We start from the raw sequence: 26,007 nt of genomic DNA on the forward strand, positions 1-26,007 counted from the left end.
GAAGAAGAGGAATGCAAATCCAACGAGAGTGAGGCCGACAGCGCGCCATCGCAAATCCCCATGCTTCCCACCGAAAGCAAAGTTGAAAGATGGCATAAAATTGCACGGGGATTACCCAATATCAAATTTTGAGTTAAACATTTTTTTTAAATTTGACCCTTGTGACCCAAATCCCCACCGGATGGGACATGAAGAACCACCTTTTTTTCCGCGCAGAGCAGGGGTTGGCCTTTTTCGGACACCATGGTCCCCTTTTTGAAGCAATGTTTTATGGCCGGATGCCCTTCCTGCCGCCAACCCTGTTAGTCGCCCCTTGCGACACGCAGGGAATTACCAGTGAACTGGTACTCGATTTGCCGACCTCGGAGGGATGACAGGCTGAGTCAACCCCCCTGGCGTTAATTCAGCGATGGACCAGATTCGAACCCAGGATCCTCGGATCCCAACCCGGCACCCTAACCGCTAAGCCAACACCAGGCTTCCACCGGATGGGACATGAACCGGGGTCAAATCCCCCCAAAAAATCGTTACATATTTCATGCGTCTCCCAAAGTTTATTTCAATATACAAAGTTTCATTGAAGAATATTGCCGTAATTGCATTTTTCAGGATTTGACCATTTGACCCCACCACAGGAGAGTGGCCAAAATTACACCACGCTTGCACCTCCGTGCCATATGCTGATCAAAACCACCACGTTTGATGAATTTCTGCCCAACTGTTTAGGAGGAGATAGCATGATGGAAGGACAAACAGACAGAGCCAATTACAATACCCCCCTGGTTTTGTTCAAAAAGCATGGAGATAATAAGAAAACAGCCTTGCACTTCCACTCACACCGCTTAGCTCCAGCCCTATTCACATGGTGCCGAATGGTGATGATAAGAGCAGGAATAAAGCAATAATGTGAGAATGGAATGAGGCCAGGGCTCCATGATCCCACCGCAGGAACAGTGTGTGCTAGCAGGAAAGTACAAAGAACCAGCCCATATGAGCAACACCTCTGGTCCACATTAGGAAGTCGACTGGTCCTCCGAAATTGAAAACGTTGTTAAAATAAATCTGAAGCAGGTATTCACATTGAGTGGAGGGGCATAATCAGGAATGGAGAAACAGCATATAATGGAAAAATTGCACATTAAAAAAAGAAGAAGAAGAGGACATTTTGGTAGGTTTGAGTTATCTTCATGAAACACGCTTCAAATTTTGGAACGCCTGTTGAGAGTTTGATCTGTTGACCTTTTCGAGTAGAGTATCAGGATGAACCCCTGCAAAATTGTCTGGGCCAGAAAAATGAGTCAAACCATTCCCCTCCTGCCAGTCAATGCAAAATCCCATTTTGAAATAGTTCCCAAATTCTCCAGGACATCCATGAACTTATGAAGTCAAATATGATACCGACAATCAAATGTACTCGCAACAGTCATCCCTCCATACTGCAAAGTACAGTTAGACAATCCTCAAAGTTATGACGAGCATCACGTGATATCCCGTCATTAACACTGTGAATAGCATCACGTGATATCCCGTCATTAACACTGTGAATAGCATCACGTGATATCCTGTCCTTAACACTGTGAATAGCATCACGTGATATCCTGTCCTTAACACTGTGAATAGCATCACGTGATATCCCGTCATTAACACTGTGAATAGCATCACGTGATATCCCGTCATTAACACTGTGAATAGCATCACGTGATATCCTGTCCTTAACACTGTGAATAGCATCACGTGATATCCTGTCCTTAACACTGTGAATAGCATCACGTGATATCCCGTCATTAACACTGTGAATAGCATCACGTGATATCCTGTCCTTAACACTGTGAATAGCATCACGTGATATCCCGTCATTAACACTGTGAATAGCATCACGTGATATCCCGTCATTAACACTGTGAATAGCATCACGTGATATCCCGTCATTAACACTGTGAATAGCATCACGTGATATCCTGTCCTTAACACTGTGAATAGCATCACGTGATATCCTGTCCTTAACACTGTGAATAGCATCACGTGATATCCCGTCATTAACACTGTGAATAGCATCACGTGACATCCCGTCATTAACACTGTGAATAGCATCACGTGATATCCCGTCATTAACACTGTGAATAGCATCACGTGATATCCCGTCATTAACACTGTGAATAGCATCACGTGATATCCCGTCATTAACACTGTGAATAGCATCACGTGATATCCCGTCATTAACACTGTGATTAGCATCACGTGATATCCCGTCATTAACACTGTGATTAGCATCACGTGATATCCCGTCATTAACACTGTGAATAGCATCACGTGATATCCCGTCATTAACACTGTGACTAGCATCACGTGATATCCCGTCATTAACACTGTGACTAGCATCACGTGATATCCCGTCATTAACACTGTGAATAGCATCACGTGATATCCCGTCATTAACACTGTGCCGAGCATCATGTGATATCCCGTCATTAACACTGTGACTAGCATCACGTGATATCCCGTCATTAACACTGTGAATAGCATCACGTGATATCCCGTCATTAACACTGTGACTAGCATCACGTGATATCCCGTCATTAACACTGTGAATAGCATCACGTGATATCCCGTCATTAACACTGTGACTAGCATCACGTGATATACCGTCATTAACACTGTGACTAGCATCACGTGATATCCCGTCATTAACACTGTGACTAGCATCACGTGATATCCCGTCATTAACACTGTGAATAGCATCACGTGATATCCCGTCATTAACACTGTGAATAGCATCACGTGATATCCCGTCATTAACACTGTGAATAGCATCACGTGATATCCCGTCATTAACATTGTGACTAGCATCACATGATATCCCGTCATTAACACTGTGAATAGCATCACGTGATATCCCATCATTAACACTGTGACTAGCATCACGTGATATCCCGTCATTAACACTGTGACTAGCATCACGTGATATCCCGTCATTAACACTGTGAATAGCATCACGTGATATCCCATCATTAACACTGTGAATAGCATCACGTGATATCCCGTCATTAACACTGTGACTAGCATCACGTGATATACCGTCATTAACACTGTGACTAGCATCACGTGATATCCTGTCATTAACACTGTGAATAGCATCACGTGATATCCCGTCATTAACACTGTGAATAGCATCACGTGATATCCCATCATTAACACTGTGAATAGCATCACGTGATATCCCGTCATTAACACTGTGAATAGCATCACGTGATATCCCGTCATTAACACTGTGAATAGCATCACGTGATATCCCGTCATTAACACTGTGAATAGCATCACGTGATATCCTGTCCTTAACACTGTGAATAGCATCACGTGATATCCCGTCATTAACACTGTGAATAGCATCAAGTGATATCCCGTCATTAACACTGTGAATAGCATCACGTGATATCCCGTCATTAACACTGTGAATCGCATCACGTGATATCCCGTCATTAACACTGTGAATAGCATCACGTGATATCCCGTCATTAACACTGTGAATAGCATCACGTGATATCTCGTCATTAACACTGTGAATAGCATCACGTGATATCCCGTCATTAACACTGTGAACAGCATCACGTGATATCCTGTCATTAACACTGTGAATAGCATCACGTGATATCCCGTCATTAACACTGTGACTAGCATCACGTGATATCCCGTCATTAACACTGTGAATAGCATCACGTGATATCCCGTCATTAACACTGTGACTAGCATCACGTGATATCCCGTCATTAACACTGTGACTAGCATCACGTGATATCCCGTCATTAACACTGTGAATAGCATCACGTGATATCCCGTCATTAACACTGTGACTAGCATCACGTGATATCCCATCATTGACACTGTGAATAGCATCACGTGATATCCCGTCATTAACACTGTGACTAGCATCACGTGATATCCCGTCATTAACACTGTGAATAGCATCACGTGATATCCCGTCATTAACACTGTGACTAGCATCACGTGATATACCGTCATTAACACTGTGACTAGCATCACGTGATATCCCGTCATTAACACTGACTAGCATCACGTGATATCCCGTCATTAACACTGTGAATAGCATCACGTGATATCCTGTCATTAACACTGTGAATAGCATCACGTGATATCCCGTCATTAACACTGTGAATAGCATCACGTGATATCCTGTCCTTAACACTGTGAATAGCATCACGTGATATCCCGTCATTAACACTGTGAATAGCATCAAGTGATATCCCGTCATTAACACTGTGAATAGCATCACGTGATATCCCGTCATTAACACTGTGAATAGCATCACGTGATATCCCGTCATTAACACTGTGAATAGCATCACGTGATATCCCGTCATTAACACTGTGAATAGCATCACGTGATATCTCGTCATTAACACTGTGAATAGCATCACGTGATATCCTGTCATTAACACTGTGAACAGCATCACGTGATATCCCGTCATTAACACAGTGAATAGCATCACGTGATATCCTGTCATTAACACTGTGACTAGCATCACGTGATATCCCGTCATTAACACTGTGACTAGCATCACGTGATATCCCGTCATTAACACTGTGACTAGCATCACGTGATATCCCGTCATTAACACTGTGACTAGCATCACGTGATATCCCGTCATTAACACTGTGAATAGCATCACGTGATATCCCGTCATTAACACTGTGAATAGCATCACGTGATATCCCATCATTAACACTGTGAATAGCATCACGTGATATCCTGTCATTAACACTGTGAATAGCATCACGTGATATCCCGTCATTAACACTGTGAATAGCATCACATGATATCCCGTCATTAACACTGTGACTAGCATCACGTGATATCCCGTCATTAACACTGTGAATAGCATCACGTGATATCCCGTCATTAACACTGTGAATAGCATCACGTGATATCCTGTCATTAACACTATGACTAGCATCACGTGATATCCCGTCATTAACACTGTGACTAGCATCACGTGATATCCCGTCATTAACACTGTGAATAGCATCACGTGATATCCCGTCATTAACACTTTGAATAGCATCACGTGATATCCTGTCATTATCACTGTGACTAGCATCACGTGATATCCCGTCATTAACACTGTGACTAGCATCACGTGATATTCCGTCATTAACACTGTGAATAGCATCACGTGATATCCCGTCATTAACACTGTGACTAGCATCATGTGATATCCCGTCATTAACACTGTGAATAGCATCACGTGATATGCCGTCATTAACACTGTGACTAGCATCACGTGATATCCCGTCATTAACACTGTGACTAGCATCACGTGATATCCCGTCATTAACACTGTGAATAGCATCACGTGATATCCTGTCATTAACACTGTGAATAGCATCACGTGATATCCCGTCATTAACACTGTGACTAGCATCACGTGATATCCCGTCATTAACACTGTGAATAGCATCACGTGATATCCCGTCATTAACACTGTGACTAGCATCACGTGATATCCCGTCATTAACACTGTGACTAGCATCACGTGATATCCCGTCATTAACACTGTGAATAGCATCACGTGATATCCCGTCATTAACACTGTGACTAGCATCACGTGATATCCCATCATTGACACTGTGAATAGCATCACGTGATATCCCGTCATTAACACTGTGACTAGCATCACGTGATATCCCGTCATTAACACTGTGAATAGCATCACGTGATATCCCGTCATTAACACTGTGACTAGCATCACGTGATATACCGTCATTAACACTGTGACTAGCATCACGTGATATCCCGTCATTAACACTGACTAGCATCACGTGATATCCCGTCATTAACACTGTGAATAGCATCACGTGATATCCCGTCATTAACACTGTGAATAGCATCAAGTGATATCCCGTCATTAACACTGTGACTAGCATCACGTGATATCCCGTCATTAACACTGTGAATAGCATCACGTGATATCCCGTCATTAACACTGTGACTAGCATCACGTGATATCCCGTCATTAACACTGACTAGCATCACATGATATCCCGTCATTAACACTGTGAATAGCATCACGTGATATCCCATCATTAACACTGTGAATAGCATCACATGATATCCCGTGATTAACACTGTGACTAGCATCACGTGATATCCCGTCATTAACACTGTGAATAGCATCACGTGATATCCCGTCATTAACACTGACTAACATCACGTGATATCCCGTCATTAACACTGTGAATAGCATCACGTGATATCCCATCATTAACACTGTGAATAGCATCACATGATATCCTGTGATTAACACTGTGACTAGCATCACGTGATATCCCGTCATTAACACTGTGACTAGCATCACATAATAAAACACTACACTGTGACTGTGACTAGCATCACGTGCATCATCACGTGCATCACGTGCATCATCACGTCACACTGTGACTGTGACTAGCATCACGTGTGACTAGCATCACGTCATCACTGTGACTGTGACTAGCATAGTACACTGTGACTAGCATCACGTGATATCCCGTCATTAACACTGTGAATAGCATCACGTGATATCCCGTCATTAACACTGTGACTAGCATAACGTGATATCCCGTCATTAACACTGTGAATAGCATCACGTGATATCCCATCATTAACACTGTGAATAGCATCAAGTGATATCCCATCATTAACACTGTGAATAGCATCACGTGATATCCTGTCATTAACACTGTGAATAGCATCACGTGATATCCCGTCATTAACACTGTGAATAGCATCACGTGATATCCCGTCATTAACACTGTCAATAGCATCACGTGATATCCTGTCATTCACACTGTGAATCGCATCACGTGATATGCCGTCATTAACACTGTCAAAAGCATCACGTGATATCCTGTCATTAACACTGTGAATAGCATCACGTGATATCCCGTCATTAACACTGTGAATAGCATCACGTGATATCCCGTCATTAACACTGTGAATAGCATCACGTGATATCCCGTCATTAACACTGTCAATAGCATCACGTGATATCCCGTCATTAACACTGTGAATAGCATCACGTGATATCCCGTCATTAACACTGTCAATAGCATCACGTGATATCCCGTCATTAACACTGTCAATAGCATCACGTGATATCCTGTCATTAACACTGTCAATAGCATCACGTGATATCCTGTCATTAACACTGTGACTAGCTTCACGTGATATCCTGTCATTAACACAGTGAATAGCATCACGTGATATCCCATCATGAACACTGTGCATGGCATCACGTGATATCCTGTCATTAACACTGTGAATAGCATCACGTGATATCCCGTCATTAACACTGTGAATAGCATCACGTGATATCCCATCATTAACACTGTGAATAGCATCACATGATATCCCGTCATTAGCACTGTAAATAGCTTCACGTGATATCTCATCATTAACACTGTGAATGGCATCACGTGATATCCTGTCATTAACACTGTGAATAGCATCATGTGATATCCCGTCATCAACACTGTGAATAGCATCACGTGATATCCCGTCATTAACACTGTGAATAGCATCACGTGATATCCCATCATGAACACTGTGAATAGCATCACGTGATATCCCGTCATTAACACTGTGAAGCATCACGTGATACCGACATGATATCAACAAATATCATGAAACATTTATATTTTGTAGTCCATTGTATAATTTAAATAAACATAAATGCAAATTTCACATGTGGAAAAAGTAAGTGCACCCCTACATTTATCACTCCTTCAAATACCTAAAATTAGAATCAGGTGCACTCGTTTGCAAATGATTAGAACATCTTTACAGAGGATCTTGGAGGAACCTGTCTTATTTAAACCTGAGACATTTCGTTTGGTTTGTTCTTTGTTGTTGAAGTGTGCGGCGTCACCACGCCTCGATCAAAAGAGCTCTCTGAGGCCTTCAGAACGAAGGTTATAGATGCCTACAAGTCTGGGAAGGGATTTAAAACGATCTCCAAACAATTTGAATTCAATCATTCGACTGTCCGGAAGATCATCTGCAAGTGGAGAATATTCCAAACAACTGCCAACTTGTTCAGGCCAGGCTGCCCGAGCAAGTTCAGCCCGAGAGCAGACCGCAAGATGCTGAAAGAAGTCTCGACGAACCCCAGAATGTCATCACGGGACCTACAGGTAGCTCTTGCCACTGTTGATTGTTACGTGGTCCTTCCGGTGACTACCTGGTCTCGGTGACCCCCGGACCGTGAGAGGAACTCCTCCAGAAAGATCTGTGGTTTATACGCTTTCGTAACGCAATCAATATGAATTCCGGTCAAGAAGAAACCCCACACCAAGGATCTGGAATAATCAATAATATATTCCCCGAGCAATCAACAACCATCAACAATCAACAATCAATATTACAAAGATGGCCATCTTATATATGTGTCCCCCCTTTTCCCCACTCATGATCACTGGGGTCACTGTCCCTCACAATGTTTCTCTTCTCCGCACACGGGCGGTTGAACGAACCCCGGGCAGACGTGCTCCAAACGTGCACGTCTCGTACCGGGGACAGCTGCTGCAGCGCACACCTCCTTGCCAAGCAACGGGGCAAAACCAAGCGCGGCTTGCAACGCGCGCGAGGCCCAAGGTGCGACCCGTACGCGTCCTTGTAGACGGTGAGGCGAACTGTGCCGGACGCTTGGTTCCGTGCACGAACCCACGGCGACTTGACGTGTAAATGGGTAATTACCCCGCGCAGGTAACTCCTTGCGCCAGACGGGCTTTCAAACGCAGCGTCCCCCACGCTGCTCAATATCGATACCCCTCGCGTCGGAGCTCGGCGAGGAAGAGGAAGATCACCGCTTCTCCCAGACCTCGTGTCTTTTTTCTTCCGTTTCCGGTCTCCTTTTCCCCAGAAGGGCTCCTGACCCTTTAATCACAACAACCTTTTATCGACTACACATTAATAAGCAAAGACCTGGATAGTAATTCACATAAATTCACATAAATCCGTAACACTCCCCCCCTTCAAGACAGAAAGTTTGAACCCAGCGAAAACTTTCTTTGCCGGCCAACTTGGATAAACAAATCAGATAACTCACACCCCCAAATCATCAGTTCCCCCCGGGCACAGTTACCACTTAAAAATAAAGCAACAAAATTTCACACAATCCCCTCGATTAATTCCCTCTGGACCAAGCGTCAACCACTTCTAGTTTCTCTTGAATGACGGTTAAGAGGTGGTGACCAAAGCCCCAAAGTTAAACCTCTCGATAGCACTTTTTCGGGAGGCCCAGCTGAGTATTCCCTACATGGACGCCTTAAGGAATGTGGAGTTCACGGTTAGTCCGGGGAGGAAAGTTCATTACATGGACGCCTTTAAGAACGTGGAGTTCACGGTTAGTCCGTGCAGGAAAGTTCACCACCTGGACGCCTTTAAGAACGTGGCGTTCACGGTTAGTCCGTGTAGGAGCCCCGGCTCGGCGGCTCCACCGTATATAGTGCTTCAACTTCTCCAGACTCCTAACAGTTACGGTGGGACCCCTTGTCCCAGCCGTTACCTGACTGGCGGTCTCCTTCTCGGCCAGTGCTCTGACATTCATTCTTTCGGGAGGTGCCGTAACTCTGGGAGCCTCCATAGTAATATCGGCTGCTGCCAACCCCAAAACTACCGCCAAGTGGTCCTCTTCTGTAGACCTCTCGACGCCTACGAAATGCCTTCCCTACTGTTATGGTCCGACCTTCCAAATCCTTACCATTTCAATTCTTCTCTGCCTCCCTGGCGTCTCTTGTGCTTGCAAACGTGACAAAGCCGAACCCTCTTGACCGTTGCGTTCCCTGTCTTTTACCACCCGCACTTCCACCAGCGGCCCATATCTGTTGAAGACAGAGGTCAGAACTTCTTCCTCTGTGTTGAAGTTCAGTCCCCCTACAAATACCTTGGAACTTTTGTCGCCATCCCGAGCTGGTGTGGTGTTATTTTCCCTGCTGTGCTCTTTACCAACCCTCGGGTTACCATAAATTTGCCCCCCGGCCAAATCATTCCCGATAATCACAGATACTCCCTCTACAGGAAGCGTGGCTTGTAAACCGACGGTGACCGGTCCTGACACCAAATCGGATTCCAAATGGATGACATGAAGTGGGGCACTAACACAGCCACCGATCCCTTGTAACCGAACACTATCACCAGTTGCGGTACTCTTTGACAATGGCAAAATGCCTTCAAGCATTAAGGATTGATGGGCTCCGGTGTCCCTCAATACCTTAACAGGTCTTGGGTTAGTCAAGTCTCCCTCGAGTGAGACAAACCCCTCATAAATAAATGGTTGGTAACTCTTCTGTGGGCGATTGCTTACGCTTGCCATCGCATTCGGAGTTGTAATAGTCGGACTCCGCTCTGGGTTTTCCCTTTTCATGAGGTAACAACTGGACATCAAGTGTCCAGGTTTCTTGCAAAAAGCGCAAGTAGGCCCGGAGGAAAAACTCGTGGTCTGCCTCGGGCCCCCTGAAAAATAAGTTTGTCTTGGGCCCGTAGCCCCCTGATTTCGAACAGTTCGGGTATCAGCGTTGTCCCCATAATCATCTCGAGGCCGCCGCCATGTATTGTCGTTCTCCGCACCTGCTGTTCCACACCTCCCCTGCGGAGATCTAGGCGAGGAGTTAGGTTCGTGGACCCCTATCCGGTGTGTTAAGGCATAATCATCTGCCATGGTGGCTGCGTCCCACAACTTCGGTACTTTCTTTTCCTGCAGGTACACTTTGATGTCCTCGTGGACACACTGTTGAAATTCCTCCACCAGCATCAGGTCACGCAATGCTTCGAAGTCATTCCCGACTCCTTTTGACTCACACCACCGATCAAACATGTTTTCTTTCACTCTAGCAAACTCCACATGGGTCTCACTCTCCCTCTTCCTGGCATTCCTGAATTTTTGCCGGTAAGCTTCCGGAACCAACTCATAGGCTTTGAGGATGTGCTTCTTCAATACCTCATAATCTGCACATTGGTCCATTGGTAGCGCCGAATAAATCTCTTGAGCTTTACCAACCAGCACACTTTGCACTAGTATGGTCCAGGCCTCCTCCGGCCAGTTTAACTGTTGAGCCACTTTCTCAAAGTGTGGAAGAAATTTAGCGACTTCCTTTTCACTGAAGGGTGGAACCAGCCTCACATGTCTGCCCACATCCCAGGTGTTCTGGCTAGGTGTCGACCCCGTCAGCAATGGTGGTACCTCTCCCCGTTCTCTCATTAAATCCAGCTCCTTGAATTTAATTTCTTGCTGAAGCGCCAGATCCCCTTCCTTCAACTCCCTTTCGGCTTTTCTCTCCTCTGCTTCGAGTTCCCTGGCAGCTCTCCTCTCCTCTGCTTTTCTCCCTTCTAACCTTTCCTGGAGTTCTCCTTCCACTCTCCTTTCCTCTACTTGTTTCTCTTCTCTCCTCTCTTCTGCTTTCCTTTCTTCTTCTGCTCTTTCCTTTTCTGCTTTCCTTTCTTCTTCTGCTAACCTTTCCTGGAGTTCTCGTTCCACTCTCCTTTCCTCTGCTTGTTTCTCTTCTCTCCTCTCTTCTGCTTTCCTTTCTTCTTCTGCTCTTTCCTTTTCTGCTTTCCTTTCTTCTTCTGCTCTTTCCTTTCTTCTTCTTTCATCCGTTCCTGGCTCCGTAATTGCAACTCCAGTTTCCAGAGCTCAACGTCTTCTGGTTCTTCGGGTAGCCACTCCCAGGCTAACTCGTCCCATGTTCCTAATCCCACCATAGACTATCACCGTGGTCTGCAACTCTGCCTTCCTCAAATTAGTTCGGACCTCCAAGTTAAAATGTTTGGCCAATTTCAAGAGGTCCGATTTTAGTAATGCTCGGAACTGTGCCTCACTCGGTGTTACCGCAAAGTTCTGTGCCACAAACGCCATGGTGTCTATCGTTAACACCTGTTAACCTTCACCCCAGAAATTTCCAACAACAAAAAGCAATAGTATTACTATTATTGCTGTTTTTTTTTTTTTGTTGTTGTTGTTGTTGTTTTGTCGACAGAGCAAAACAATTTTGGGAACGTTGGAAAAGTTCCCACTCTTGGGAATTCTTTCCCGTACTAAAATTTAGAAAATTTTATAGATCCCGGACGTAGACCCAATTGCGAATCCGCAAATTGTAATCCCGGACGAGCCCCCAATTTCTGTTACGTGGTCCTCCCGGTGACTACCTGGTCTCGGTGACCCCCAGACCGTGAGAGGAACTCCGCCAGAAAGATCTATGGTTTATACGCTTTCGTAACGCAATCAATATGAATTCCGGTCAAGAAGAAACCCCACACCAAGGATCCGGAATAATCAATAATATATTCCCCGAGCAATCAACAACCATCAACAATCAACAATCAATATTACAAAGATGGCCATCTTATATATGTGTCCCCCCCTTTCCCCACTCACGACCACTGGGGTCACTGTCCCTCACAATGTCTCTCTTCTCCGCACACGGGCGGTTGAACGAACCCCGGGCGGACGTGCTCCAAACGTGCACGTCTCGTACCGGGGACAGCTGCTGCAGCGCACACCTCCTGCCAAGCAACGGGGCAAAACCAAGCGTGGCTTGCATCGCGCGCGAGGCCCAAGGTGCGACCCGTACGCGTCCTTGTAGACGGTGAGGCGAACTGTGCCAGACGCTTGGTTCCGTGCACGAACCCACGGCGACTTGACGTGTAAATGGGTAATTACCCCGTGCAGGTAACTCCTTGCGCCAGACGGGCTTTCAAACGCAGCGTCCCCCACGCTGCTCAATATCGATACCCCTCGCGTCGGAGCTCGGCGAGGAAGAGGAAGATCGCCGCTTCTCCCGGACCTCGTGTCTTTTTTCTTCCGTTTCCGGTCTCCTTTTCCCCAGAAGGGCTCCTGACCCTTTAATCACAACAACCTTTAATCGACTACACATTAATAAGCAAAGACCTGGATAGTAATTCACATAAATTCACATAAATCCGTAACATGATGTCAAAGTGCACGAGTCTACCATTAGAAAGAGGCTGCACCAATTTGATCTACATGGGAGGTGTGCTAGGAGGAAACCTTTGCTGTCCAGAAAGAACATCAGGGCAAGACTAAAGTTTGCCAATGAACACCTAGGCAAAGACCAGCACTTCTGGAACAATGTGCTCTGGACAGATGAGTCAAAGGTAGAGCTATTTGGCCACTGTACCAGAAGACATGTTTGGCAAAAACCAAAGTCAGCATTTGACCACAAGAACCTGATACCAACTGTAAAGCATGGTGGTGGAAATATTATGGTTTGGGGCAGCTTTGCTGCATCAGGGCCTGGGCAGCTCACCTTCATAGAATCCACTATGAATTCTTCATTGTACCAGAGGATGCTTGAGGATAATTTGAGACCATCTGTCGGAAAGTTGAAGCTCAACCGAAGGTGGACCTTGCAACATGACAATGACCCTAAACATACCAGTAAATCCACCAAGGAATGGCTGAAAAGAAAGAAATGGAGGGTTCTGGAATGGCCAAGTGAAAGCCCGGATCCAAATCCCATCGAGATGTTGTGGGGGGATTTGAAACGAGCTGTGCATGCAAGAAACCCCTCAAACATCGCACAGCTGAAAGAATTCTGCATGGAGGAGTGGGCAAAAATTTCTCCCAGTCAATGTCAGAGGCTGGTAGACAGTTATAAGAAACGCCTACTTGAGGTTGTTTCTGCCAAAGGGGGCAATACCACCTATTAGAGCCAAGGTTGTACTTACTTTTAGGGGGTGTACATGGGGGCCCCATGACAATCTTCTCCATTTACCCTATTTTCTGCATCTCCCCTTGTTCACCCCCTTGCCCGCATTTCTTCTTCCACCACCTTTAGCCAAGCCTTTCTCGGTCTTCCCCGTCTTCTACTTCCTTCTCCATTCATTTCCATCACTCTTCTCAACCAGTCACTTTCATCCTTCCTCAACACATGACCAAACCATCTCAACCTGTTTATCTTCACAGCATCCATCACAGGATCTATTCCCATCATCTTTCGCAATTCATCATTTGTCTTCCTCTCTCTCAACGATACTCCACACATCCACCGAAAGATTCGCATTCCCACCCTATCCAGCCTTCGTTGCTGCTCTACGATCATTACCCATGTCTCGCTCCCATAAATCATAACACTTCTCACACATGAAGCATAAACCTTTCCCTTCAGCTTCAACGACACTCCCCTCCTCCTCAGCATGCCACTCCGTTCCCGAAACTTCTTCCATGCACATCTCACTCTAGCAACCGTTGCCGAGTCTTATCCACCTTCTCCATTCAGCATGTCTCCGAGGTAGCAAAATGTTTTCACACCTTCCAGCTTCACGCCGTCTCCAAGATCAAACTCAACATTTCCTCCATCTGCAGCTCCCTCTGTGCACACCTTACACTTGAATGTAGCTGCTAAACCGGTTAATGACCCTCTCAGACGACTACATTTTTGATGAACCCACTCGGCGTCCATTGTACATTGAATGGAGTTCACTCCGACACCCTTCCTGCACACAGCACACGGCCACTTCCCAGTTCTATCCACCTCACCACATGCTTTACCACTTGCCATCAACTTCGTCTTTCCGATATTCACCTTCAGACCTTTTGCCTCCATGCATTCCTTCCACTTGTTCACCTTCTCCTTCAGTCCATCCATACTCTCCCCAATCAACACCAGATCATCTGCATACAACAACTCCCACGGTAAACTCTCTTTTACGTTCCGAGCCAGGACATCCATAACAGCTACAAATAGTCGTGGACTTAGTACCGACCCCTGATGCACTCCCACCTTCACCTCAAATTCACCACTGTTCCCATCCTTCGTCCTTACAACTGTGCGCGCTCTTTCGTACATTACCATCACTACTCTGATTAACCATTCCTCCACTCCTAACTTCCTCAATGCCCAGGTCACGACTTCACGTGGAACCCTGTCGAATGCTTTCTCCAAATCAACAACACCAAGAAACAACTTCTTCCTCTTCTCCATGTATTTCTCCTGCAAATGCCTTCCAATAAAAAGTGCATGTGTCGTTCCTCTTCCTGGCATAAATCCAAACTGCATTTCGTCGATCTACACTTTCTTCCTGATCTTCCTCTCGAACACCCTTTCCAATACCTTCATTCCATGCTCCAATAACTTTATCGCTCGATACAAGCCACAGTCCAGAGGGTCACCTTTCCCCTTGTATAGAGGGACGAGGGTACTCAGTTCCCAATCCACTGGAATGCGGCCTTCTGTCACCACCAGATTACAGATCTCTGTCGTTCTCTTCACACCCCAACTTCCCGCTGCCTTCAACATATCTCCCACAACTGCCGTTGGCCCTCCCGCTTTTCTACTCTTCATTGCTTTTATCACTTCCTCAACGTCCTTCTCAGTTATCTTCTCGGCTGGTCCTAAAACTGGGTTGCTCTCTATGTTGCCATCCCATTCATTCTCTGCATTCAACAGCATTTCCATATATCTCTTCCATCTTCCTTTAATTCCATCTGGGTCCACAACGATTTGTCCCACTTCATCCTTCAAGCAACTCACCCCCATCACATCGCACCTCTCTTTCGCTATCTGCTTTGCAATCCTGAATAACGCTCTCTGACCCTCTTCCGAATCCAAGCGTTCTCCGAACATTTTCCTACATGCCTCCTGCGCCTTTGCTACCTCTTTCTTTGCAGCCTTCTTGGCTGCCTTCTAGTTTCATGCTCTGCCTCTTCTGCCCCCGTACCCTTCGCCTTCTGCCACTCCTTGAACTTCTTCCTCTTCTCGTCAATCCTCTTTCCAACTTCATCATCCCACCACCATTTTTCCGAGTGCCTCGGTGGTCCTTTTGTCCATCCACATACCTCACCAACGGCTTCCAACAGACTATCTTTCAATGACATCCAAACACATTCAAGCTCAACCACATCATCCTCTTCCCTACTCAGCCTCTCTTTTAATGCCTCCCTCACTGTCACCTCTTTCAACCTCCACACCTTCATTCTCGGTTGGTATTTACCCGCCGAGCTCTCCTCGCACCTTTCACCCTTATGTCGCAGACAACCAAGTGGTGCTGTGAAACAGCCTCCTCCCCAGGGATCACCTTTGTGTCCCGGAGGTGCCCCCTATCTCGCCTACGCACCATCAGGTCGTCAATGGTTGTCGTCGACCCACCTGACGTGTACGTAACAAGCTTATTCTCCTCTTTCTGGAACTGAGTATTACAAATCAACAAACCAGCTCCATCAGCAAACTCCAAAATCCGTTCACCTTCTCCATGCCTCACACCATATCCATAACCCCCATGAACTCCCTCAAAACCGTCTATACTCCTTCCCACATGTCCATTTAGGTCTCCTCCTACCACAACAACTTCCTCATCTTTCATGTTTTCCATCAGCTTCTCTATTGCACACCAGAACTTGTCCTTCTCTTCATCGCTCCGACCGATCTGCAGAGCATATCCCGAGATGACGTTCACCAAGAGCTTTCCAATCATCATTTTCACCATCATCGACCTTTCACTCACTCTTGTCACACTCACCACACTGTCTACAAACTCCTCAGAAAACAGGACACCAACGCCATGCACGCCTTTTGGGCACCCTTGCCACACAAACTTGTATTTCTGTCCCTGCCTACCCTTCCCCATTCTCACACGACTTCCCTTCCATCTCATCTCATGTCCTGCACACAACATATGCACACTCTTCTTCTGACCAATACTTCCACCAATTCTCTTGATCTCCCTGTCATTGTCCCTACATTCCATGTCCCAAAGACGTTTCGTCGTCGTAAATGGAGTTATTTCCACCCTTGCTTCGATCGGGTCCCCCACCTTGAATTTTGACGAGAGGGAGTGGGGTCCCCCACGGGGTACTTCGGGCTGTACCCTGCCCATATGTTATTGTAATCGTCATGGTTCCCTTTTTGAGGCAATGTTTTATGGCGGGATGCCCTTCCTTAGAGTCCCTTTATACAGAGAGTTACGACATGACGATCCGGAAAAATACGGTCACGTGACTCAGGGAGCCATTTTGGGGCCAAATTCGCGTTCGCTTAACTTCTCGCGTTCACGTGTTATGCAAATACAATCGATTCGACTACCTAGGGAAGCCTTAGTTCCCTGAAAATGCCAGGTTGTTGTGCATTTGGATGCACAAATAGACATGACAAGGGTTTCAAAATGTACAGATTCCCTTCAGATCCCAATAGACATAAAATATGGGAGAATAAAGTCAGCCGTGTGGGCTGGAAGCCGGCTTCATCTTCAAAGCTTTGCGAGGTAGGTCAAGTTACTGTTCAGTCCCATGTATTGTATTCCTTTAACACAGGGAGCACCCGGTTCCCGTAGAGAACGGGTTAACAAATTGAATTATTAACCTGTAATGGGATGCAGCCTAGACAATCTTGAATACATATTTCTTTCTATTTCTTCTTCTTTCTTGATAAACAGGCACATTTTGATCCTCATCAGTTTGAATGTGGACGTGCTGATCAGAAAATGAAGCTGAAGAATTCTGCAGTGCCTTCCATTTTTTGCCATCGAAAGACCACAAAGTCACGAAAGTCTCCAAAAAAGCGTGACCAGCCTACAAAAGAAATGTGTCCACCCAAGAAACATGAGACATCTCTCCTTGTAGACCATAGCTATGCTGCTGACCCACAACTTCAGAGATTGTCAAGTTCTTGTAAGTATCTTGTTTTACAATTTTGTTTAATGTTTAAGACTTTTTTGTAATGCATGTATGAATTTAAATTTAAACAGTTTGCCCCTGTCATGATAATAAAAGAGAGATAAGGAAAATCTCTCCTTACTTTCATTTTAAATCTATTTTTTGTTGTTGAAATATTCAAATTATGTAAAAGGGCAACAAGAATTTCCATTTATTTATGATTTCATTACTTCAACATACATGTATTTCTTTATTTTGTTTTAAACCCTTTGTTTTGGAAAAAAAAGGTTAAAACGCACAAACCCTGTTTGTATAGGAAAGACCGGGGAGAAGTGGGACATATTTGTGATGTCATGAATTTTGCTCTGTAACTCAAAGAATATTTAGGATGGCCAGCTCATGTTTATATGTCAAAGACTATGAGTACTAGGGTATATAGGCTAATGGTGAAATCTCAAAAGGGGCCTTAAAATGGGTCTAACCCCTCCCCATCTTAGAACAAAAAACAACCTATTTTTTCTTCAAGGAGGATGTCTGGGGAGTTAGAAAATCATGGTTGTGAATATGAAAGCATTGCACATCACTCCGAGAATCACATTTACATATATATATAATAGGTGCTGATGTTGACGCCAAGAGCCGATTTGACGTAACAGGTTTTTTGCCTTTATAGGTGTCAATATTGATGCTATATGCACAAATATGGTATTAAAATGTGCAGGAAGATAAGACACAATCAATAAAATAGGAATAAGGCTTAAAAAATAACTTTTCTTGGGTAGAAATGACAAAATGTTGAAATTAAATGCTACAAATTCAGTTCGGTTTCATCGATAAAATGGGGACAAATACATTGTAATTTCAGAAATATTAGCTTCATAGTCATAAAGTTTATGTTCAAATTTCCCCTGTTCATTCGTGTATTTAACATTATTAACCAAAATGTTAATATCAATAATACTGATAATTATACTGTCAAAATCAAATGTCACCCCACTAATATTTTATTGAAATTCACAAATCGCAATACCGCCAAAACATCAAGTAGTGGGGCAGATAAGGTCATATATGGAAGGTATTGTGCATTTTATGTGCATGGCAGTTTCAGCATATAATCTACATACCCCAAGGTTTTATTTCAGACATGGAGGCAATTTGTTTCTGACCTGTGGTGACCTTGAGAGGTCATTGACCCCAGCATTGCAGGCTCCATTGACAGTTTGACCTTGATCCCTTGTTCCAAGGTCAAATCTGATGGTGGCAAATGATTCCCCATATATGATTTCCTATTAGTGCCTAATACATACCTAAACTGTCTGACCATTATTTAAAGAGTTACAGGTACTTGAAAGTAAAAGCTATAAATAACTTCGGGACATCCCCTTATGTCATGTGACTGATGACACAATCCTCTCAGCTTTCAACTGTCTCCATGTGGACAAACAAAACTCTGAGGTCAAGGAAAAAGGTAAGATTTTGAAAGATATAAACTTTTTCTAAATGAAATAATGTAGCAATATTATGCATAAGAGTACCAAGAACATGTATAACTTTAAAAATGGCATGTTTTAAGGGGGAAATAAGAAAACTAAGGCAAAATACTGAAAATCTGTTGACTTAAACCTTCATTGGGGTATGTAGATTATATGCTGAAACTGTCATGCTTTAGTCATAAAATGCACAATTGGTTTGCTATATTTCTTTCCAGATGGACTTTTCTGACAATGGTCATCACTAACCTTCTACCATGGATTTGGAAGCACCAGCTGTGAAACGTCGAAAAATCGATACGGACCATTGTATCATATGCTCCAAAACTCTTGACCCGAAAAAGGACCATGTGGTTAAGAACCCAACTGCTGATGGCTTGAATGCAATTCTAAAAGCAAGTAAGCTGAGACAAGATGATGTTTATGAAGCACTCTGGCCTTTGCAACAAGAGATTTTAAGCCTGAATCTGAAAGTGGCTTTCCATAAATCATGTCGTGCCAATTACACCAGCAAGTCAAATTTGCCTAAATGCCAATCTACCGATACTGAACAACAACCGTGTATGTCGGAGTCCATCTCTACGGAACCTTCAAGGCTCATGAGAAGTGAAACAAGCGGGTTTGACATCAGGAATGATTGTTTCATTTGTGGCAAACGGAATACTTCAAATAGAAAAAATCTTACACAAATTTCCACAGGCATCGGACAGACCACCAGAGAAAAGGTTCTTGCAGCGGCCCACAAAAGAAAAGACGACACCATTCATATGCGAATGCTCTTGTATTCAGATTTGTTTGCCTATGATGCCAAATACCACCGATTATGCTATGGACATTATATAACAGACCTCAACATAGCTGCTGCGCAAAACAAGTCAGGAGAGTCAGCAGCAGTTACATTACATGATGTAGCCTTTGATGAACTTAAAATTCATTTGGACCAAACTGTCCTCTCCAAAAAAAAAGACTGTGACAACCCTTGCCAGTTTGAAAGCACAGCTCATCAACTATTTAGTTGAATTGGGTGCCTGTAATGCGCAGCAGTACACCGCCTGGAAATTGAAGGAACGATTAACCAAACATTACAGTGATCAGTTGGTCTGTGTTACATTATGTTGTACTGACATCGTGTGCTCCTCTTCTGTGACCTTGGGTGATGCACTAAAAAAGGCCACTGCTCTGCAAGATGCAAACGATGATGATGACTATGAAGAACTGGTTTCTACAGCACAAGCAGAACCAGTGAATGAAAACCCTATCTTGCACACTGCTGCTGGCATACTGAGGAAGCACATGGCTGACATCAAGCATGCAACTGGTGTCTATGCACCAGCTGAAGACACAAACATTGAGCAGTATGCCAAATTCATTCCAGATGCTATGTATGACTTCATTCAGTGGTGCTTCAGTGAGAAGTCATACACGAATATAACTAGCTGTAGCAACGAGGGTGTTTCAAAGAGCAACCTGAAAACGATCGCCATATGTCATGACATAATATCACAGAACCAAAATGTGTACACAGCAAAAACCCTGGACCTAGCCTTAAAAGTACATCACGAATTTGGAACTAAGAACATCATTGACTTACTTCATTCACTGGGTCACTGTGTATCATACGACGAAGTACGGCATTTCCTCACATCTGCTGCCATTGATCAGACAAGTAGATCAGAGGATGTTTACATACCCAAAAGACTCCAAAACCTGAGGGTCATTGATGATTATCCTATCATCGACGGCGCCATTGATAACTTTGACCAAAATGAAGCAACTTTGGATGGAAAGTCAACTACTCATGCCATGGCAGCCATACTGTTCCACAGAGGAGCATCATCAGAATGACATGTATATACTACTGCGATTTCTGGATGTTGGTAAAATATTAGGGGGGTGACGTTAGATTTAGACAATATAATTATCAGTATCATTGATATTAACATTTTGCTTAATAATGTGATATACACAAATGAACAGGGGAAATTTGAACATAAACTTTATGACTATGAAGCTAATATTTCTGAAATTACAATGTATTTGTCCCACTTTATCGATGAAACCGAAGTGAATTTGCAGCATTTAATTTCAACATTTTGTCATTTCTATGCAATAAAAGTTATTTGTTAAGCCTCAATCCTATTTTATTGAGTGTGTCTTATCTTCCTGCACATTTTAATACCACATTTGTGCATATAGCATCAATATTGATGCCTATAGAGGCAAAAAACCTGTCATGTCAAATCGGCTCTCGGCATCGACATCAGCACCTATTATATATATATATATGTAAATGTGATTCTCGGAGTGATGTGCAATGCTTTCATATTCACAACCATGATTTTCTAACTCCCCAGACATCCCCTTGAAGAAAAAATAGGTTGTGTTTTGTTCTAAGATGGGGAGGGGTACTCGACCCAAAAGCACCCTACACCGCTCGCCTAATATGGTGTAATACTTTTTATTATCTCTAATTTCGTCTTTTAATGTAATCATGTAATCATCATAGCCTATTATCCTTCCTGATTGTTCTCCCCACCCCCCTTTCTTTTCTTGCAGGTGAAGACACTGCCTCTGAAGCTGAAGACACCACAGCGCCGTGTGGAAGTTGCAGAACACCAAAACGCCAGACAAAGATGCGGGATCGAATCAAGGGACTGAAAGCTGAGCTCCATCAAACTAGAAAGAAGTACAAAGCAATTGTTAAAGCAAAAGTAAAACAGGAAGCAAAAATCTCCAGAATCTTTGGGAAGGACCAGCTTCAAAGCTTGTCAAGAGGTGGAATAAGAGGATGTAAATGGACTTCAAGTACTGTGAAAAAAGCTCTTCAGTTGAGATTTGGATGTGGTGCTTCAGGCTACAAGCTTCTCCTTGAGCAGAACTTCCCTCTCCCAAGAGAGGACACTACAAAGAAGGATGGAGAATGTGCCCTTTGAGCCAGGTGTCTTGGCACAGGTATTTGACTTTCTTCAAATAAAAGTGAAAGGTATGCAAGAAGAGGAGCGTACATGTTGCCTTACTCTTGACGAAATGTCGTTGACGTCAAAAGTAGAATTCGGTCTAGGCAGTGGTGATTTGCTAGGGAATATAACTCTTCCTGAACACTCTGGTAACGCAGATCACGCACTTGTTTTCATGTTGGGTGGCATCACAAGTCGCTGGAAGCAAACAGTTGCCTACCACTTTACTGGCAGCTCCACAGATGGCACTGTTTTTCATGACATCGTCTTGGACATCATTCAACGGGCCTACAACATTGGTTTACATGTAGCAGCTGTTACTAATGACATGGGTAGTGCAAATCGTGCTATGTGGAGGAGCTTTGGAGTTGTTTGCAGTAAGCACTGCAAGACTGTCAGTAGAATTCCTCATCCTCAAGCAAGTGATAAGTGGCTCTACTTTTTAGCCGATGTTCCTCATGTTTTCAAGAACATTAAAGCTTCGCTCGTGAACGGCAAAACCTTCACGTTGCCAGACAGTCTTGTCAGGGAGCATGGGCTGAAATCGCATGATGTAAACATCGAGTCTCTGAAAGACCTTGTTGACTATCAAGATGACCTGGACTTGAAGCTTGCGCCAAAGCTTACAAAGGCAGCTCTGACCCCTACTCATTTTGACAAAATGAAAGTAGGGAATGCAACACGCGTACTGAGCCGTGACATTAGTAGTGCACTGAGATATCTGGTGGAAAGAGAGAAGCGTGACGAGAGCTACCTAACCACTGCATGGTTCATCGAGCTCATAGGCAAATGGTTGGAGGTGGTGACTAGTCGTCATCCAGTACTAGCACTGAGCAGGCTCAACGAAGAAAAGTACAAGGAGGCCGTCACCTGTCTTCGTACTGTGATCTGCCTATTCAAAGGTGTCAAAATTGGACACGGAGACTGGAAACCAATCCAGACAGGGGTTGTCCTGTCTACAACATCTGTGCTCGAAATAGCGGAAGAGTTACTGGATGCTGGGTACAAATTCCTGCTGACATCCAGGCTGACGCAGGATTGCCTGGAAAATCTGTTCTCCGTCGTGCGCTTGAGGAAACCAGTACCATCTCCAATGGAGTTCAAGTATGCACTCAAACTGATCAGCACTGCACAGTTCCTCAGTCTCAAGCGAACAGGTAGTTACCAACAGGATGATGGAGAATTTCTCGCTGACTTCCTCGACCAAGATGTGAGGGTCCCTTCTGAACCGAACATTGAAAGCATCCACTTCTCAGTCGACGAAGAAGGGGTATCCGAACTTGGCCAAGCTGAGCGTGATAGCCTGTACAATTTGGCAGGATACTGTGTAAGGAGTGTAAAGGTAAACGAAAAAACGTGTGACTCATGCATCCAGGCAGTGATGAAAAACTCACATGACAAAGCACACCAGGCCTCAAAGCTTACCCAACTACAGACTTGGCATTTAATATAAAATATATATTTTTTTCTTGACTTGGGTTTACTTTCTTCACTCAGTATATCAATCTGGTGAGTTTCTTTTACACTTTGGTGATTTATTTGTTAAAAGAACCATGTCACTGATTGTCTGTCGCAGAAAGAAGTCAACAATAGGATTATATCACAGGTGGCGTGGCAAAATGTACGGACAGATGCATTTTATGATTGACTTCACAGTCGAGTATACGTAGTGTGTTCAAAAAGTATCCGACCTTTATTTTTCGTGCGTAAAAAAAAGAAGCGAGGGAGGCGTTGATTGGTGCACGTATGTAGGCGATCCTAATGCGCACGCGTGAATTTTTTCCCACCTGCAGAAGCTGTCATTCGACGGCAGACCGCCGATGAGTGAGGACATGTAAGCGAGCGCCGTCGGATTTTCGTTTTTGACAAAATGACGGAAAAACTTGAACAACGCTACTGCATCAAATTTTGTGTAAAGCTTGGCGATTCCCAAGTGGAAACGATCCGCAAGATTCAACACCGTTCATTCCATTATGAAGGGGTATTTGGGCTTCAGGAGAATCTCAGCGAAGTTCGTACCAAAGCTGCTAACGATTGAGCAGAAGCAACTCCGTTTGGAGATCGCACAGGACATGCTGGAGACTGTGAACAGTGATCCCAGCTTCCTCAACACAGTGATCACTGGCGATGAGTCCTGGGTTTATGGGTACGACCCAGAAACCAAGTTGCAGTCATCACAATGGAAGCATCCAACATCCCCGAGGCCAAAAAACACAAAATTTGATGCAGTAGCGTTGTTCAAGTTTTTCCGTCATTTTGTCAAAAACGAAAATCCGACGGCGCTCGCTTACATGTCCTCACTCATCGACGGTCTGCCGTTGAATGACAGCTTCTGCAGGTGGGAAAAAATTCACGCGTGCGCATTAGGATCACCTACATACGTGCACCAATCAACGCCTCCCTAGCTTCTTTTTTTTTACGCACAAAAAATAAAGGTCGGATACTTTTTGAACACAGTAGTACAGGGTTGTTGCATTCTGTATTAGTGGAAAACAACTGCTGCACGTCTCCAAAAGTTATTGCCGCTTCCTCTGGAGATGGTCCGTCAACTCGACAATGCTGTTTGTCATGGAGTGGTGGCTTTACGAAATTACGGCATGAAACAGCGTGCTATTGCTCGGCAGTATGGCATCACTGAAGGTCAGGTGTCAAAGATCCTGAAACGAAATGCTCAGAGAGGTGTCCCTACTCCAATACCGAGGCCAGGACGTCCCCGCAGAACCACAAGGAGGGATGATCGCCAGCTGCACCGGTTAGTCCGCAATGGCCGTACCAAGTCAGCTAATCGGCTTCGGGCTGAGTGGCAGCAACTGACAAATGTGCCTGTAACCAGAAGGCTAGTCAACCAACGACTGGTTCAAGCAGGCTATCGTGCCAGGCGTCCCCTGAGAAAGCCACACCTGACCAGACAACAACGCCAGCGCCGATTGCAGTGGGCCAGAGAGCACCGTCAATGGCAGCCAGGACACTGGAATCACGTGATCTTCAGTGAGGAGTCTATATATCTGGTCTATCGTCAAGATGGCCGCGTCCGTGTGTGCAGACAAGTGCATGAAGCCTACAACAAAGATTGTATAGTGCCAAGAGTCCAAGCTGGAGGTTGTGGGGTGACCATTTGGGCTGCTTTTCATGCAGGGGGCAAAACTGACATGGTTGTTCTGAATGGAAACCTGAACCAGTTCAAGTACAGGGCCATTCTGGAAGAAACATTGCTTCCATTTGCTCGTGCAGCCTTTCGAGGAAACTTTGTCTTCCAAGATGATAATGCACGGCCACATCGTGCTCGCATGATCCAACAGTTTCTGGCTGACCGTGGTGTAGAGCATATGGAGTGGCCTGCCATGTCTCCGGATATGAATCCGATAGAGAACTTGTGGGCAGAATTAACGCGTCAAATCGACCACTTGGACCAGCAGCCGACCTCTGTGCGTGAATTGCAGCAGGCTATTGTCACTGCATGGCAAGCGATTCCTGTCCAAACCTTGGCAAATCTCGTGAACAGCATGCCTCAACGTGTACGTGCTCTCCTGAATGCTCGTGGGGGTTACACGAAGTACTGAACTGTAATTTTACTGTCCGTAATCCCAGTCGTAATATAACTTTTTTTTTTGTTAAAAAAAATTGGGCTAATTTGCAAAATAAAGAGATACTTCTGGAAAATGTGCAGAAGTTTAACACAGTACTGTCCATGAATTGAGTTCGATATCAGTTTACATCACTTTCAAGGATCAATTTATTTGTTTCGAAATGTCAAATGTGGTTTTTGTTTCTTTTAAAGGTCACATTAACGAAATCTAGAATAATTTCAACATAATTCCAATGAACTTTTGGTTCTAAGACATCTTGAAAAGTAAGTTCACCCCCACAAAAAAAATTCCATATTAAATGCCAAGTCTGTAAA

At 44.5% G+C, this 26,007-nt stretch overlaps 2 protein-coding genes across 12 annotated transcripts in view; one reads left to right on the top strand and one right to left on the bottom strand.

Moving 5' to 3' along the window:
• Positions 1-26,007, bottom strand: part of LOC137420630 (inositol hexakisphosphate and diphosphoinositol-pentakisphosphate kinase 2) — a 196,018-nt gene that overhangs the window by 34,950 nt on the left and 135,061 nt on the right. The gene's annotated exons all lie outside the window — the stretch shown is intronic.
• LOC144890743 (uncharacterized) lies at positions 19,070-21,281 on the top strand. Its single transcript, XM_078772476.1, has 2 exons — positions 19,070-19,127; positions 19,368-21,281. Exon 2 carries the CDS (start codon positions 20,068-20,070, stop codon positions 20,992-20,994), a length of 927 nt encoding a protein of 308 aa, XP_078628602.1. The 5' UTR covers positions 19,070-19,127; positions 19,368-20,067; the 3' UTR covers positions 20,995-21,281.

Source organism: Myxine glutinosa, chromosome 2 (genome assembly GCF_964187855.1).
Source record: "Myxine glutinosa chromosome 2, kmMyxGlut1.1, whole genome shotgun sequence".
NCBI lineage: Eukaryota > Metazoa > Chordata > Myxini > Myxiniformes > Myxinidae > Myxine > Myxine glutinosa.

What these genes read in the sequence shown, in the direction of transcription:
- LOC144890743 (XM_078772476.1), top strand. Translation starts at nt 20,068, where the DNA reads ATGAACTTAAAATTCATTTGGACCAAACTGTCCTCTCCAAAAAAAAAG.